Source organism: Branchiostoma lanceolatum, chromosome 15 (assembly GCF_035083965.1).
Source record: "Branchiostoma lanceolatum isolate klBraLanc5 chromosome 15, klBraLanc5.hap2, whole genome shotgun sequence".
Lineage (NCBI taxonomy): Eukaryota > Metazoa > Chordata > Leptocardii > Amphioxiformes > Branchiostomatidae > Branchiostoma > Branchiostoma lanceolatum.
In genome coordinates this window covers 1,697,978-1,716,265 of record NC_089736.1, presented here as the reverse complement: position 1 = coordinate 1,716,265, position 18,288 = coordinate 1,697,978, and the positions used below count along the sequence as shown (strand labels likewise).

The 18,288-nt window shown below is 44.3% G+C and overlaps 3 protein-coding genes across 3 annotated transcripts; 2 read left to right on the top strand and 1 right to left on the bottom strand.

The window, feature by feature from the left end:
* Positions 1-53: 53 nt before the first annotated feature.
* LOC136421011 (uncharacterized) lies at positions 54-6,934 on the top strand. The gene is made up of 14 exons (XM_066408158.1): positions 54-182; positions 550-852; positions 967-1,073; positions 1,251-2,425; positions 2,614-2,669; positions 2,768-3,052; positions 3,173-3,609; positions 3,714-3,839; positions 3,972-4,228; positions 4,359-4,921; positions 5,357-5,407; positions 5,837-5,908; positions 6,480-6,728; positions 6,900-6,934. Exons 1-14 carry the CDS (start codon positions 83-85, stop codon positions 6,932-6,934), a joined length of 3,816 nt encoding a protein of 1,271 aa, XP_066264255.1. The 5' UTR covers positions 54-82.
* A 2,776-nt stretch (positions 6,935-9,710) lies between these two features.
* LOC136421010 (tripartite motif-containing protein 2-like) lies at positions 9,711-11,754 on the top strand. Its single transcript, XM_066408157.1, has 2 exons — positions 9,711-10,081; positions 10,895-11,754. The coding sequence occupies exon 2, from the start codon at positions 10,921-10,923 to the stop codon at positions 11,752-11,754; it is 834 nt and encodes a 277-aa protein (XP_066264254.1). The 5' UTR covers positions 9,711-10,081; positions 10,895-10,920.
* Positions 11,755-14,353: 2,599 nt separating this feature from the next.
* Positions 14,354-18,288, bottom strand: LOC136421009 (uncharacterized). The gene is made up of 4 exons (XM_066408156.1): positions 17,938-18,288; positions 16,384-16,578; positions 15,636-15,797; positions 14,354-15,008 (listed from the first exon to the last, which is right to left on the bottom strand). The coding sequence occupies exons 1-4, from the start codon at positions 18,286-18,288 to the stop codon at positions 14,799-14,801; spliced, it is 918 nt and encodes a 305-aa protein (XP_066264253.1). The 3' UTR covers positions 14,354-14,798.

The following is an 18,288-nucleotide window of genomic DNA, read 5'->3' as shown; positions in this document are numbered from 1 at the left end:
CAGATGCACAATTGGCTGATTCAGTTCGTTGCCTACAGGCAAGCCAGGGGGTATCAAAATATCATCATCTTCGAAACACTCCATGGAAACGCGGCAAACAACGAAAATGAAAACAAGAAAGCAGACACCGCCTAAATGGCCAGAGTCACGAAGACGGAAAAGTGTAACTGATGACACTTCAGGTACGTTCATATGATGTCAAGTAGAATCAAACATTTGAATAGGTACTGCCGTAGGTTGTGAATTTATAATTAGTGTTGAATCCATTCAGGATCTGAGTTCATCCATATAAAAATGCAATGCATATACATCATTGGACATAAATACAAACATTACTTACGTAACACATGAGAAATAGAAATACACATTTGTGGCACCGGTAAATACGGAAGCACGATAGGTCTTATCTACAATATATGTCATGTGTTTTGCACATTTCTGGAGCTACAATCTTTTCTTTGGGGAAATGTAACGATGCGCAGTTGACGTTGATACTTAGGTATGCGGAAATTCTACACATATTTCAAACCTTTAAAGTTTCCGTTGCAGGGAGAGGAGAAAAATTAAAAGCGACTACGTCACAACAAACACAAGACATTCCTGATGATGTAATAACGAAAGCCAAAGAGCGACTACAGGGTGACGTGACAGAGGAACAGCTTGGAACTGCCGAGCACCCGCGTCTCTCCCTCTGGGACTTCGGCGGCCAGGCCACGTACTACGGCTCGCACCAGTGCTTCTTCACGTACCGCGGGATCTACATCCTGGTCATGTCTCTGCTGCAGAAGCTGTCCGACCCTGTACCTAAACTGGACTACAAGGCGTCAGCGGACAATCTCGTCACTGGACGAGGTACGTACCGTTTTTTTACTGTAGAATTCAGTGGTGATTTAAGGGATTGAAGGCTAAAATGGTATTACAGATTTATTTCACACTAAATACAATGGAACGTTTCTAACTGTACAGATTACTTAGACCACTGGCTGAACTCTATCCACACACACACCCTGGTGCACGGACGGAAGCTGACACCTGTCGTCCTGGTCCTCACACACAGGGACATGGTCAACGAGGTATGTACAATCATTGAATTTCCTTAAGAAGATGTAAAAGGTGTACGATTATAGGGGTTAAGCTTAGGTTTGCCCTGGAGCTTGCAGTTAGCATGGCTGAAAGGATCGGACTTTTGATTTCTCAAGTAGATATTGCTTTTAGGTATTCATCAGATGAATATTGGCCCTTGATTTCAGTCGGACATTGAGGCGTACAAGAAAGACGTACTTGACCACATCAGTGGTAAGGCGGCCGGGAAGCACGTTTTGCCAAAGATATTTGTCGTTGAAAACTTCAACGAGGACGACAGCGACATTGAGGAGCTTCGAGGATACCTCCGTGAGGTGGCGAAGGACCAGTGGTACATGGGCCAGGAGGTGCCGATGACCTGGCTCCATCTGAAGTCCAAACTGATGGACAGAAGGAAAGAAGACGACCCATTCTGCCATTTCCAAGATGTCGTTGATCTGGCCCGGAGTGATGACGTGGGCATCGCAGACGACAGCCATGTTCCCGACATCCTGACCTTCCTGCACGACCTTGGTGACATCATCTTCATCAACGAACCCGTCCTCCGCGATCACGTGGCCCTCCGACCCCAGGTGATGATTGACGTCTTCAAGACCATCATTACCGTCCCTGAGTACCAACAAGACAGGAGCACAGATCCAAAGGTTGCCAAGATGTGGGAGAGGCTGGAGAACGAAGGCATCCTCAGTGACAGGCTGCTGGCAATCATCTGGACCAAAGCAGACCAGAAGAGGGAGAAACCGTTCTTAATCCGGAACAAGTCCTTCCTGAAGCGACTGATGGAGAAGTACTACCTCCTCTGCAACGCTACGCCGATTGGTGGGTTTGATGACACAGCAGACGAGTCCGAGAAGGAAGAAATCTACTTCGTTCCATCTCTTCTGGCCGCAAAGCCGGACGACAACATCTTGTATCCTGTGCACATGAGGAGATGCCAGTATCCTCTGTATGTCGTGTTCGACAACATGTTCCTCCCCAGCGGCATGTTCTACCGTCTCCAGGCGATCTGTGTGCGCAGGTTCGGCCTTGAAGAGTCCCGTGTGTTCGCCGGCTGTGGCCGCTTTCCTACCGACGATGTGAAGCAACAGTTCGTGATAACCAAAGTGAGGCACTACCTGAAGGTGGAGCTCCTGTCGACCGTAGCTGAAGACGAGGCAGTGTTCACACAGGGCCTTCCCGTTAGAAGGTTCCTTAGCAGTTGTCTCTTCGAGATCAAGGAGAAGTGGATTTCTTCCATTCAGTATGACTGGTGCTTTGGGGAGGAGTCAGATGAAGGAGCTGCTACACCTGAATTCCATCCACTCTCTGGTATCGGGCAAGAAACTGCAACGGGATCCAGTCGGTGAGGCCAATTATGCTTTCATTTTATTTTTAATTGGTAAATTAAGCCCTTTTATCTGATTGGTCCGTAATTTTCTTGCAACTTTGTGACATGGAAATACATAAGAGGGTTCCTGGTGTTCGCTTTTCTTGTATTTCTCAAACATTGTATTTTTGTCAAGGGTTACTAACTGATAGTTTGAATCTCAGTTTTCCAGAGGACTTTATCGATGTCTGGATAAGGGATAAGAGAACCTCTCGTGCAGGTAAAGTCATGTTCTTGTCTGATTTTGTTTACCTTGTCTTCTTTTAAAAAAATGCATTATTTTAAATCGTTACTGATGGAAATATTCCCCACATGTAGAGAACTCAGGTGGTGACGGACCAGTGATGATAGAGCCCACCCTGAGCCCTGCTGACATAAGTCCAGTCCACACGATCGGTCCTGTCCTGGACTGTATGGAGACTTGCGGGGGGCTGAGTCTGGCAGAGTGTGATCGGATCAGACACGAGCTCACATTCGTCAGCAGGTTCAAAGAGTTAGTTGCTACTGTCGACCGTGAAGGGGACATGTGTCGTCGCCTGCTGGGCGCGTCTGTGGAGGTTTGCCTACCAGAGAGAGCACCTATGTTTCCCCGAGAAGAGAGAGGTGAATTACTTTAAACCTATCTTCTTTGGTTTAGTTCGAAACTTTTGACTTATGACGCTTGATGATGCTCTGTATTGTTATATTGATGTTTCACTCTTATTTATGCCTGACTTTTTCTAGGGGACGAAGTTGTTGTCCTTCACGTCGGAGACTACAGTGACAAGCTCGTTCAGCCACTATTGAGACAGGCAGTCCGAGCGTCTAGCAGGTACGGTGTGACAGTTTCCGACGACGTCATCAAACCAGGAGATGTCATCACTGACAAACTCCTGAATCATCTTCTCAGACGAAACGTCAGGATGGTGGTGCCAATCATCACACCGCAGGCTCTCCACAACAGACACTGGTCCGCGCTCGGGTACGAGTTCTGCGTGCAGAACAGGAACCTGGTATTTCCGGTCTTTGCGTACCCAGAAGGGACCAGGGATCGTTTGCTAGAGGTACTCGGCAGGCGCTGTGCTGGGATGTTGGAGATGCTATCAACCGAAGTACTGGTGACCGAGGAACCACTGTCCAGTACCAAAATCAGCCTCGTTTCTGCAGATGTCCTCAGAAAGGTGCGTTAAAGAACTCCGTAATGATATCTGCTACATCACAATTTATGACATGTAACTCTAGCTAGTTTCCAGACAAGATGACTGACAGAATGTTCTTTCTACAGGCGTCATCGTCCATTGTGCTGTACACATGCAAGATCACAGCAGAAGGCTGCACGCTGGAGGAGGATGGTGTCACTATCACGTTTCCGAAAGGATGCGTCAAGACTGAAAGATCCCTGGCTTTGGAAGTAAGTTTGTCTTTGTTTCCGCTTGAATTGTGTAACTGTAGTGCCGACAGTCCTGTTTACTGTGTGTTACATGAAATTGATTAATACGATGTTTAAAAATGGCTGTACTTGTATTTCCCCTTAATTTGATAGGTTGACATGCTGCCCATTGACGGGGCAATGACAAACAGTTTCTCGGCTGTGACACCGGTACTGACTGTGCACCAAGACACGGAGGAAGACTTCCTAACGCCTGTCACTGTCACCCTGCCTTGGACATGGAAAAGTGCCTGCGACCTGGGCAGAACCATCCTGATGAACAGGTCTACTGGCCGCAAGTGGTCGACATTGAGAACCGGGATTCAGGAGACCGAAGACACAGTCATGTTCAGAACGAGTCACTTTTGCAGGTAAAACAAGCAGGTTGTTAGAAAAAGAATGAAAATAATTCTACTGAAATACACTTATTTGTCTTCAAAAGAGGCCGCGAATAATTCATCATTGATTGGATAATATATTAAAGTCTGTTATATGCTTTAGCGTTGTTGGTGCCAAGAAAAAAGACAGCGCCGGAGAAGCCTCCACCTCTGCTGATACCAGTACAGAGAAGCAGGATGAGGAAGCCAATCAGGAGGCAACAGAAGATATTGAAGTCATTGTGACAAAGCACAGTGAAGACAAGGTGCACCTCATCATCAATCCCGACGAGGCAACGACAGATGACAAGCGCATTCACATGCTGTGCATCGAGAAGGGCAAGAAAGTCTCTGAGTATTTTGAAGCAGCTAATCTTCAGACACCGCCGCCGTTCCGACAAGAGATCATCATGCACCCAAAGGAGACAATCCGTGCACGGTTTGGCGAGGAAGAGGACGTCGTTGGAGACCCACGTGACATCCCAGCGCCTCCCGGCATTCAGTTCGTCTTCCCCCCGGCGAACTGCAATCGATTCTCAGTCAGGCTGAAGTTGCGAGATCCGGAGATAAGAAAGGGAAAGTTTGAAGGAACCGTTCATTTCACCCTTCTGTCAGAAGCAGGTCAACCAGTGAGTGACGCCATCCGACGGATAAATTCAGCCCATGTCTACCTGCGCGCTCTGCAAGGTAGGTACCATGTTGATGCCTGTACTAGGTTTGAAAAAAAAACAGGAAAAAAAAACTTAACTTACACATGCATGATTGCGTGAGCAGTACGGATTTTATGGCAGGGTAGTAGTCCTTTAAAGGTGAAGGCTGAAGACGTGAATATGGCGTGGTGTTCCTTTCTTCTGCAGATAGAAGTAGTTAGATACCCCTCTTAACTTTGACCCTGACAGGTTTATATGAGGGTCAACATTAAGAGGAGTATCTAACTACCTGGAGATGAAGATGAAAATCTTAATGGCTAATTTCTTCCTGTCGTTCTGGTTGTAGATAATGAATGCGAGATAATTCAACAACAACAAGATGAGCGTCTGTAATAGTAGGCACGATTGTTAGAAAGATTTTTCGTCTTAGCAGGAGTAAACTATTGAATTTTCATTTATTCTCTTTCTCTAGATACAGACATGGCAGCTCACCGGACTAGTCTTAACGAACCATCTACATCAGGTGAGTGGCTCGTAACCTCTTGTAATGATATAATTATGCAAATGTGGAGATGATCGTCTTTACGAACATCTTGAAGATAGGAAAAAGGAACTGTAATCCCTCCGTTAGATTTTCAACAAGTCACCCGACCCTCAGGATAAGGTGGTTTTAACATACTTACGTTAAGTCATAAAACTACATGGAGGCAGTGGAGGTCAGAATGAAAAAAAAACAATATCAATTTGGCATGCTGGATGTCATGAAGCTGTGGTACAACACAGGCACCTCTCCAACCGATCTGAGAACTGTCATTGGTGACATGTCATCTGCATTGAACTTCAGATGGCATATTGAGAAAGGGGGAAGCTACATTAAATGCTAGTGTGACCCTATCCTAACACCTGAAATGGGAAATATACCTACTTAGACTTATCATCTTAAATGATACAGGTGGGAAGAAGAAAACCAAAAGGCATGGAAGCCAGGTCAGCGACACTCGTCCAGCAAAGCGGACCAAGCAAGGTATGTAATTATTTTCATGATAAGAAAATAAGCATCATGCAACGGCTATGTTCCATCTAAAACAATAAAAAAAACAGTAGTAATATCTCTAGCAATTCAATGACTACAGGTAACTCATTTTCATAGTCTGCTAGTGTAGCTGCAAACTTGGCAGCTGATCAATGAGCGTAACGCATCAAGTCAATCACGCCAGAATAGCTATCAATGCAATAAGCTGGTGGGGCAATAGTGATTATGTGAAATTGCACTTTGGTATGCGGCAAGATCCCAACTATTGGCTAAAACGACATCAAGCCAATGAAAGTACATGGGACATGAAATTTGCTATAACCTGGCATGAACCAAATCAGGCGTAGCGAAACTATCTCCATCTGTGATCTTTTGATTCCTCAATGAGAAGATAGGTGTCTAAATTGTCTTCTTATGGCTAGGTAAAAGATTGTGGGAATTACGAAATATGTATATGAAGAGAACACGTTCCGTTTCCCCCGTCATGAAGTTAAAACGGGTACGTACGTAAATCAGCTGTTAACTCTTAGCTGTCTGATGATTTTCACCTTTTTGTTTTTAGTTGACGTGTACAACTATTTCGACAAAGTTGTTGATAGAGTCAGTTCCGATTGGGACAACTTGGCCCGCAAGCTGAAATTCACCGAGAACCAGATAGACGGGATAGAGGGAAAGAGGAAATGTAACGAAAGGAGATGCAGGGAGATGCTGAGGAAGTGGAGAGACAGGGATGGAGAAGCTGCAACTCTTCAGGTCCTGAAGAAGGCTCTCATCAAAATAGGCCAAAGGCATCTTGCGGAGAGGCTGGAAGGTACGTCCATCGCCACTTCCTAATGCCGGCGAAACACTTTTATCTGTGACCCAAAAACACATTACTTTTGGGCAGGTTGGGTTGATTGGTTTTCATATATGCTTCTAAACATGCTTGCATTGTCTGAAAAAAGGTTCTAATGCAATCATTGTCAAAATTTTCTCGTTTCAGATTCTTCAGACTCATCGGACTCTTCAGATGACTAGTCTGGTTTTGGTCCTTTATCAAACATCATAAAGTAAAGATTCGTTGACAACGTTTGAATCACTCTGTCCAACCAGCAACTGTGTATAGTCCGTATCAAATACAGAGAAAGAAGTGTGAAAATACTACAATGATTTATAAGTAACTAGGAGCCTTTTGCCTTCTTGATGGATGAATTTTGAATGTGCTGAAATGTTGCTTCCGTTGTGTACAGACAAAATTGTTAAATGATTTGCCAGTGTACCAAGTGAGTTGCAAATTCTCTTCAAGATAAATGTTGTTATGAGAATTATAACTTATTTCAGTAACTGCGCTCCGAGAAAGTTGTACATTTGATTCCAGACTAATGATAGTTGGTTTTAAGAATGGCACAGCATTGTACAGTCTTTTCAAGACACAAGCTGATTTCCGATGGCACAAATCTGACACCCGTACATACGAACTGCTTTTGTTCTGGCATGGCTTTAGGTGGCCTCATCGATTAGTTGGTATGTGTAATTTTTAAAATGTTTTCATTGCTTTGCCTTGTAACAGACCCTCGAGTCTATTATGTGGTAATTTTGCCAGTTGGCCATAAATCAGAGCTGTAGTTTGCTGTAGTAATGACCACTACGAACTTGAAACGACAGAGACATTGGTAATTTTCAATCTCATGTAAATTTCCCATCTAAACATATTCACCATGCATATGTATAAAGTGGATGCACGTGTACATGTATATGAGTATGGCAAACTATTACGACTGATGACAGATCTACAGTTCTTAACTTTAGAAGAAAATGACTAGTGTCAAAGTTTAAAAGATGATAATCTAGAAACAGACATGTACTATACCAGTTTTAGAAGATATGGAAGTCTATATTTTTTATTCGTACTGATTCGTAACTTTGCTTAAAGCATGGAGGATAACATGTGTCATATGTTGGAGTGTGTGTGTATGTGTATTGTGCTTACCTTTTGCTTTTTTTTTATTCGAAAATTGTAGAGGTTTGCTGAGGTTTATTCTATTAGAAACATGATGACTAAAACAAGGAATAATGACTAAGTTGTCCTTATTGAACTTTTGCATATCTTAGCTTCGCACAGGAGTTAGGTACCAACTACAACGCTTTCCTCATCAACGTCATTCCTCTCTTTCACTAATTCACACAAATTTGTCCCCTGATAAAAATAAGAAGATAAAAGCGATATTTCTTGTAACTCCTGCACTAAACCTCCCGGTAAAATTGCCTTCCTATATAACGTTGTCAAACAAAACTACAGCTAAATATGGTCATGCAACTGTGCTTTTTGACTTCTACATATTAAATGGCAGTGGCACCCCCACGGAAATGTTATGAACAGGAAGTTGCTTTTCTTTGAACCCTTGCCACTTACCATGAAAGGTAGGCCTCTTTTTGGCTAAGCATGAAAGAGGCCTACCTGTTACGTGACGCTGACGCCAAACAATTACTACAACGAAGTCAACCCAGCAAAACGCATTACAACACTCTCATTGTGTCCGCAGTATGGACGACAACAAGACCCCACGCGCGACTAGCAACGTTTACGATCAAGCTGAACCAGTAGATCTCAATCGATTGGAAAATATTAGAATGATAGAAAACCGACAACGTAGAGGGGAGTCCCGTCATTGTCAAGGAAGGCATCATCATGACGAGGTCCCAGAGCCGGTTCGGTTGCCTCCGCGGCGCTTCAACCCTGGACCGGCGACGCCCGAGAGCGGGTGTTCTCCAGGTCGGCAGGAGGGTGTGTACGAGGAAGCTGTGGCAGTTGTGCTGCAACCGGGAGAGGAAAGTCTGCAGCGGGATGCTGTTGGAAATGAGCACCACACCCCGGCTCAAAAGGGTGTTCCACAGCTGGCAGGTTAGTTTAAGGTTTTAAGATCTCAATCTGGCGATATTTTGGGTTTTCAACGGATACTCTTAAAGCGCTAAAACTGCAGAGAAACATGTAATCACTGTTGCGGACAATCAACGCCCATAGCATGAAAGAAAAAAAAGGGTTTTGGGGTGCTATAGACTCAACAGATACGTTTTTTGCATGATTATTCCTCTATCAATTCATTTTAAACCCCACATTGATGTCTATAAAGCATGAATAGCTTTATGAGACATAAATCAATACATCTATGGTATACTAGTAGGAAAATCAACAAACTAACTAAACTTAGACAGCAAACTAAGATATTCCCCTTGAATCCGGCAGACTTTGTTTACTTGACGTTTACTTCACCAACATTGACCTTCCTCAGGTCCGTTGCCATGACAGCAGACAAATTATTTACATTTATGCATCATATTCTTAAAACAAGTTCCTGCAGAAGGCAACCGCTTTTGCCAATACGTCTATGTGATAATACACACTTGTTCTTATTGAGTCTATTGTTAAGCTGTTCTTCTGTGAATTGATTGCTACAATCACAGATGGCAACAAATATCTTGCATGTCGCTGGATGACGTCGTCATCAAGGCTGATCTGTGTAACCATAGCGACAGTTGCCTTGATAACGCTGGTGGTCATAGGAACGGGCCGTCACCATGACGACGCAGTACCCTTCACACCAGGTGGGTGGAGTATTTCCTCTCATTGTTGTCTTCCAGAAATAGCAGCTCTACTTTGTTATGCCTTCCTCAATGAACTAATCATTAATCAGAATTAGTGAAAATCAAAATTAGTGAAAAGCGCAAGCGAGCAAACCATGAAGTGACCGTCCGCAATATAATGACCCTATATAATCCAGACGAACCATCCAGTTTTTTTCCCCTTCTTTCACAATCCTGATGCCGCATTTTGGTTCAGCGTGGTTTCTGCTATTTGCTCAATGTACAAACAAATAAGGGAAAACTTCAGCAAACAGTTCAGACCACAGACGCCGATGACTACCACTGCAAAGACATTGTTTCAGTGCTGAGCACTGCTGTGTCCCGCTGTAATGACACATTTTCCCCATTTCTTTCTATAGATACTAACGACTTCTTGGTCGAGTTCGACGCCTGTGACCATCTTACCCACTGAACAGACCACTGCCCTGACAAGTGAGACTACCAAGAGAACCTCCCTCCGAGCACAAGTCACACTACACCGCACAACATCAACGCCTGAAGAGGAAGCGCCACCACCGTTCCAGACGGAATGGATCCATGCAGGTAGAGACAAATTCCTTCCACATTTTGAGAATCAGTTAGTGGCTAATAGTACTGAATTACGTGAGGGCGTAAGGTGTTAGATGAAACCCAACACATGCACCTAAAACAAATGAGCATTGGTATGTGACCGAAAGCCAGTTATAAAATGGTAGCCGAGAAGTATTTACCAGAGACAGCATCTTTCTCTAATTACACAGGAAGTACTGCACATCAATTGCAAGTAATCTTCATATGCCACAAAACAACTTCACAGAAACAGATCTGTATCAACACAGATACAGATACAGAACAACTTCGAATGTTTTTACACTTTATCATTTCTAAATTATCACATACCACATGTAAGTGGTGAGGTGACTTACCTTGTATAGAAAAAGACATCAGTGTGTTAGAAATCAGAATTTGATATGAGAGACGTCAGCTTGTTCCAGTATATTACCATGACTGGAGCAACCCTAAAAACATCTTTTCACGTTTCTGCATGGGATGGACGCTGACGTGTATACTGTGTAGATTTAAGGACAACGGCATTGCATTTACCACGTTGCAATCAGTTAGCCTCTACCAGGCTCCGCGGATTGCTTGGAAAATAGTAGAAATTGGCCAATTAGAGCAAAACGTATGCCAAGGGTAGTTGGCTATGGAGAGAAGGTCAATAGGAGCCTATTTGACCCTTTCTCCATAGCCGACTTCCCTTGTCATATTATGCATTCTATTTGGCCAATTTCAACTATATATTTCCCAGTCATCCGCGGAGCCTGGTAAAGGCTAGCACTCTGTGTCCTTATTATCATTGTGCTGTTCTCACTACAGGCGCAGATGTTAAGGGCGTGGAAGAGATGGCAATGGTCATCCTCCTCGGTCAGAAAGGCTCCGGGCCAGGGGAGTTTGCAAACCCACGAGGCGTGGCCATGTCTGCTGAAAATGAGATACTCATGGCCGACATGTTCAACCGGCGAGTTCAAGTGCACGACATGAAAGGCGTTCACCGCCGGCAGTTCCCAACCGCCACGCCAGGCGGCTACATGGTGGCTCCGGAGGACGTTACCATCGACGGTGGCGGCAACCTGTGGATAGTCGGGAAGTACGGCACCAACAGCGTTGCGGTGAAGTACAACAGAGACGGCCTGCCGCTTGCAACAATTCCTCTACGTCAAACCGCGTTCGTGCGAGGGGTTGCCGTGAACCCGAAGAGCCACCAGGTCCTGGTGACCGAGACAGACGGACGGACCGGGGAAGTGCTGATGTTCGGACCAGACGGCGGACAGGAGCGCAGGTTCGGCCGGCAAGAAGGCATGCTGCACCCCTGGTACGTCACTACCAACATGGAGGGGAACATCCTGGTGTCAGACCTCGACACAAACAATGTCTACATGTACAACCCAGTCGGGAGGATTCCTGGACAAGTACAGAGGACGCTTCCTCCATCCGGAGGGCCTCTGCACGGACTGGCACGGGAACATCATCGTGGCGGACTCGGGGAACCGGCGGGTGGAGGTGCTGACCGGCCGGGGAGAGCATGTCCGGTACGTCGCCTCGGATCTCGGGAAACCCTCGGGCGTGGCGATCGGGCCGGCCGGGCAGATGGTGGTGACGTACGGACTGCAGAACATCGTGGCCATTTTCACACGTTAGGCAGGGGAGGCTGGACTGGGAGTAGCCGTGGCGACTAACGAAGGGAGTTTTTGCTTGATATTACATATACTTTCCCTTGGAAAGTATATGTAATATCAAGCAAAAACTCCCTTGGAAAGTATATGTAATATCAAGCAAAAACTCCCTTCGTTAGTCGCCACGGCTAGACTCTGAGGGCCGTTAAGAAAAAAAAGTGTTGGCTCTTTCTACATATTCATCACCGAACCTGTCTTAAGAACACCCTCCACTGACAGGACATTCTTCCAGTGTTGCACATAGCGACCCGAATCTGGAAAAGGCGTTTGATGCCAGGGTCTGTCTGCACATTGTAAGGCTAAAATGAAAAGCATATGGACACTATGCACTTCACACTATGTAGATCACCCAATGTACAAATTCAATGTAATGGAAATCAGATGTCCAATCGCGCATTTATACATAAATAATCTGACTCAAAATGAATTGTTTGCCTACACGTTTTCATAAGCTACACATTGTAAATATATCTAAGTACAAATAGTTTTTTACTAGCTTTGTTACATGTCTTGTTACCATGGGCAAGCCTGGGTTTACCCCCACTTTTATTTAAAACGTGCAGGGTCCTGAAGTGTGGTCTAAATGTGGCTCTCACCCCAAGTCAAGCAGGGAAGCTTATCAAAGGTTTTCATTTACAGTATGTGTATTAAGGCTAGCCTGGAATCCAGCTCAGACGGCAAAACAGAGAAAAGGGACAATGCAGACACATTCTCATTATTTCTAATCGGTCACTTGTTGACAAATGTTTCAACATGACAGAGAGAATATACAATAACTTATATATGATATTGCCAGGCAATAAGCTGCCTACGCTGAGGATAATGTTTACCATAACATGTATATGTAACTACAGGCAGTGGTCTAGCCAAGCAGATACTATGATTGTTTTTACACAATTAATTCTAATATAACTTACGTAGCTTGCACATTAAAATAAAATTACATATTGCATTAATTCTATACAATAAGGAATACATAGTAAATTAAGCTATGGAAATGATTGACTCCATTCTTTTTTTTCTTTTCAAGGACCTCCATCAAAGCTAAATTCATGATTGCCCCACACATTGTATTTCACCATCATCATTTAACCTTCTCCCTGCTTCAGTAAGCACCAAATTTGTGTTTCTTACAACGAAAGTCAACAGGAATGGTGTTAATTTTTCTTTTTACCATCTAAAATGGTAGACACATTCTTTTCTGTTTGAAAAACCAATCCAACCGTAAGACCAAATTCTGATAATACTTTTGACCTTGAAATTCAAGATGGCGGAAGGTTACTGATAGTGGTCTATTGCCTCCTACACAGAACTGCACTGAGCCCACTGAATTGCAACCATCGGAGCTTGTCATAGCCACATTGCATGAACTACTATGTACATAGTTAGTTCTAACGTTACTGTTTCTATAAACGTATTGGATTGGGAGTAAATATAAATTAAAACAAATTCTACATGGACTGGCCATTGACACTCTTATGTCCATAACCTTCGATGTAACCCACATTTTTACTTCTTGCAGGTTTCCTAAATGGGAAACTCTGTTGAGTCCCCCCACAACTGTTGAGTGTCCCTTGGAAAAAATGTACTACAAATTCTTTTACCTGTACTCTACTAAATTACTTGATACAAAGAGATTTCTACTAAATGGTACCAAATATATCAAGTACAAAACTACAAAAACAACAACAGTATTATTCTGTTTCTTTTGCATTTTACAACACATGAGCTTTTCCAAAGTACACATGGGTGTTGCACATGGCCGAAAGCCTCTAATCTTCACAAATTCACCTAACATTGAAACTGTACATTAATGAACTGATTTCAGCACATACAAATCTCCTTTACCCCTAGAACAATGATCTTTTCTAACTTCTTTTTTCATTACATAACATAAAATACATGTAAGTCATACACATTTCTCATGTTTACAGTACTATACACTAGTTTAGTTGACGACTAAACTTGGTCAGACACTGCTACACTTGTCTATCGAGTGCATGTCTTGATGCGCTTTTCTTGACTGGCGAATCCTTGAGCACTTGACTGCGATGTGTTAATCTCTTCACTGTTTTCTGCATCTTTTATACCTCTCTATCATTAAATCAAGCATTAGGCTTGATGATGCAACAAGGCTACCTTTCTATCAAGGCTCACGAAGCTTACATAGCACATTTCTGGTGTTCCAACCACTGTGAAAAGGTGCAGAAATGCCGCAGAAATGCCTCTGTTTGCCAATCAATCCCAACCTGTGGAAAAAAGAACAAACAGAGCAGTGAGAAATGGCATGAAAGAAGGATAACATTTTGGCCCATTTATCATAATTTGTGTGATACATAACTAGCCTGATCTACTCTATTTCTCATCTGTAACTGTGGGGCCTTGAAAACACTGTCCTGATTCCTGATCTTAACACATACACTTAATACTGCTACTTGTTATCGAAGCCAGCGGACCCCAATGCAGTGAAATATACCTAATACTGCTACCTATTGTGAAACCTGGCTGTGGGGACCCGATAAGGGTTTATGAGAAGCCTCCTGGTTGCTGAATGCAACATAACATGGTTATGCAGTATAAAATACCCACCTGGTTTGAAATAACCCTAATACTGCTGCCTATTGTGGAACCCGGGGGTGCCCATGGGGGTTTGTGAGAATCCTCCCGGGTTGCTGACGGCGGGCATGAAGCCCATGAGCATGGGGATGGAGTACTGGTCTATGGTGCTGTACTGTAACATAAACTCACCTAAAACATGGACATAAACCTAATACTGCTGCCTATTGTGGACTCTGGGGGTCCCCATGAGGATTGTGAGAAGCCTACTGTGTAGCCTGGGGGTCCCCATGGGGGTTTGTGGGAACCTGAATACCAACATTAAGCATGTATAAAGTATAGATACCCACCTAGTTTGAAAGGTGCAAAAACCTAATACTGCTGCCTATTGTGGAAGCCGGGGGTCCCCATGGGGGTTTGTGGGAACCTGAATACCAACATTAAGCATGTATAAAGTATAGATACCCACCTAGTTTGAAATGTGCAAAAACCTAATACTGCTGCCTATTGTGGAACCCGGGGGTGCCCATGGGGGTTTGTGAGAACCCTCCCGGGTTGCTGACGGCGGGCATGAAGCCCATGAGCATGGGGATGGAGTACTGGTCGATGGTGCTGTACTGCTGCATGGGGTTTCCCGCCTGGTCGTGCCCCAGCGCCTGGCTGGTCGTCGGGATGTGCACCGTCTCCATGTTCGTCAGGGTCTGGGGAAGAACAAAACATATGGATGAGTACGGGTAAGATATGGAAAAGTATGTCAATCTACTCTAGTTTCCTGCTCTACCTTGGCTGTAACTTATGTAGAGTACAATGTTCAATTACAAAATTTATGTATCTGCTGCAAAATTCCTTGTTCTTTTATATAACACAAGTTGGGCTGCAAGTCTTTAAGGCAATGTGTAAATTGGGCAAATGACATTATGCCAGTAAATGAAGTCTTAACACTCTGGCCTAGTACTGTCTAGTAGAATCACTGAACACCTTTGTTACTTGTTGGTCGGGACTTAAGTTCGTTCTCGTTTCTGTCTTGCTGTTAAGTGCTTTTACTAACTTTTTCCTTTCTCACACATTCTGAAATGTCATGGTTAGGGGGAAAGGCCTGGGAGAGAGGAAAGGGGGTTAGGGCTAGCTGGAGGGGGTTATAGTTAGCACCCCAGTACCTGTAAGACTGGTCCGTCCAGTGTCCACAGTGCTGACACAAGGCCCGGGTTTGGGCAGGCTGCAGGCCTGGGGGAGGGGGTTGGGGTTAGTTGGACAGAGTTGGGGTTAGTTGGAGGGGGTTGGGGGTAGTTGGAGGGGGTTATGGTATCAAAAGGACCTATGTACTGTACCTGTAATGCTGGTTGGTCCATGTCCTGCCCCCTGTCCACAGCACTAACCCGAGGCCCAGGTTTGGGGAGGCCGCGGGCCTGGATCTGTGACAGCTGCACGTTGCGGTCCATCGTCATACTCATGGTGTGGGAGGGGAGGACGTACTCCTGACGACTCGTCATCTGGGGAAGAGATGAAGATATTTCAAACAAAACTTTAAACTAAATATTCCATTTTTTTAACTTAAAAGTAAATTGACACAGTGGTTAAACCAGCACAAGGAAAGAGTTTGTTTCAAAGGCCCTGTAATACATAGTTGTTTTCCACTCAAGCTTCCTATTCCTGTTTCTATCTTTTCTCTTCCGTTTTAATGTCAAAATTTTCTTTTGGAAATCAAAAGTTTCACCACTCTAAAGCATACATACTATCAAAACAAACAAATATTTGAGAAAATGTCTGTGTAACTATCAAGATCTTTATAATCAAACCAATTTAACTGCAGCTATTCAAACTGGAAATACATGTCTATCACAAACATTACCCTATAATGATGAACCTACTTTTAACTTTCCTTATTTGCTCACATAAGAAATTCAAGTATCTTATCCTTTTAGTAGAATGAGCCTTCCGTTGTCTTCTGTACTCCTTTGGTTATCAACTACACAAAATGCCATTTCAAGTGTGTGAAGCCTGTAGTAATGACGAAGGATGCAGAGACAACTACACCTGTCCTGCACAGGTTTGTACAATTTGTAACTATTTCCTCACCTGCAGTTGCTCCTGATTGGTCATCTGCAGCGGCGTGCGTTCCCGCTCCACGTAGCCCTGGTCCCGCATGACCTCCGTGCGCAGAGCCTCGTTACGGAGCACGGAGAGGTCGATGCTCTGTGGCGCGGCCATCTGCAGCAGCTCCCGCCGGGGGGTCACGCTGTCCGGGCTGGCCGTGAACGCAGAACTCTCAACCTGGACACAACAGCATCAACAGTATAAGCAATGATATTACATATGTACACATGATTAACACTGTCCGGGCTCGCCGTGAACGCTGAGCTCTCCACCTGGACACAACAGTACCAACAGTATAAGCAATGATATTACATATGTACACATGATTAACACTGTCCGGGCTCGCCGTGAACGCTGAGCTCTCCACCTGGACACAACAGTATCAACAGTATAAGCAATGATATTACATACTATATGTACACATGATTAACACTGTCCGGGCTCGCCGTGAACGCTGAACTCTCAACCTGGATACAACAGTACCAACAGTATAAGCAATGATATTACAATTATGTACACATGATTAACACTGTCCAGGCTGGCCGTGAACGCTGAGCTCTCCACCTGGATACAACAGTACCAACAGTATAAGCAATGATATTACATATGTACACATGATTAACACTGTCCGGGCTCGCCGTGAACGCTGAACTCTCAACCTGGATACAACAGTACCAACAGTATAAGCAATGATATTACATATGTACACATGATTAACACTGTCCGGGCTCGCCGTGAACGCTGAGCTCTCCACCTGGACACAACAGTATCAACAGTATAAGCAATGATATTACATACTATATGTACACATGATTAACACTGTCCGGGCTCGCCGTGAACGCTGAACTCTCAACCTGGACACAACAGTATCAACAGTATAAGCAATGATATTACAATTATGTACACATGATTAACACTGTCCGGGCTCGCCGTGAACGCTGAGCTCTCAACCTGGATACAACAGTACCAACAGTATAAGCAATGATATTACAATTATGTACACATGATTAACACTGTCCAGGCTGGCCGTGAACGCAGAACTCTCCACCTGGACACAACAGTATCAACAGTATTATGATATTACATATGTACACATGAGTAACGTTGTCCGGGCTCGCCGTGAATGCAGAACTCTCAACCTGGACATGTGTTATCAATAAAAATGAGTTAAAACTGGGATAAAACTAGATAGCTGGTCAACAATTTGAGTATGATAACCAGGCAGCAATTAGGAAGGGAACCAATGTTGATGTTGAGTTAACTGTAGCATATTAATATGTTTAATTGACACATGAAACATGTCAGTTCAGAATGCAGGTCCAGTTTGGGTAAGGCCTAACTAAGATCATTTAAGCAAGTTTACTACTACAGGAGGGAAAATCAGAAATAAAAGCAGCTACAATTTTCTCGTCATAACTTCACTATATATTACACAATGCATTGTAAGGTAAGCAACATAACTAATATTACAGGGATACATCATATCACATGCAATTATATGCAGCTAACATACCCCAAATGCATAAGTTCACCCACCTGTATGAGCTCCTGCTGGCTCTGACTGGCTGAAACCGGTTCCTTCACCTCCTGCCGCGCACCCTTGTCCTTATTCGACACCCGGTTGCGCCGCCCGATCGAAACCCGACTCCGCATGCTCGACACCGTGGACAGCGTCGCCAGGGCCTCGCCCTCCGGCTCCAGGATGGTCGCCATGGTTACGGGGCATCCGTCGTGTCCGGGGGTCTGGATGATGCCGCGGAGGTGCTTCTCCACGTGACGGTCCAGCCTCTGCTTCTTGTCGATGGAGTAGGAGCAGAGGTGGCACTTGTAGCGCTTGTTCTGTAAGGTGCCTTCAGCTGGGTCTGTCTGCTGCAGGGGTTCATACAT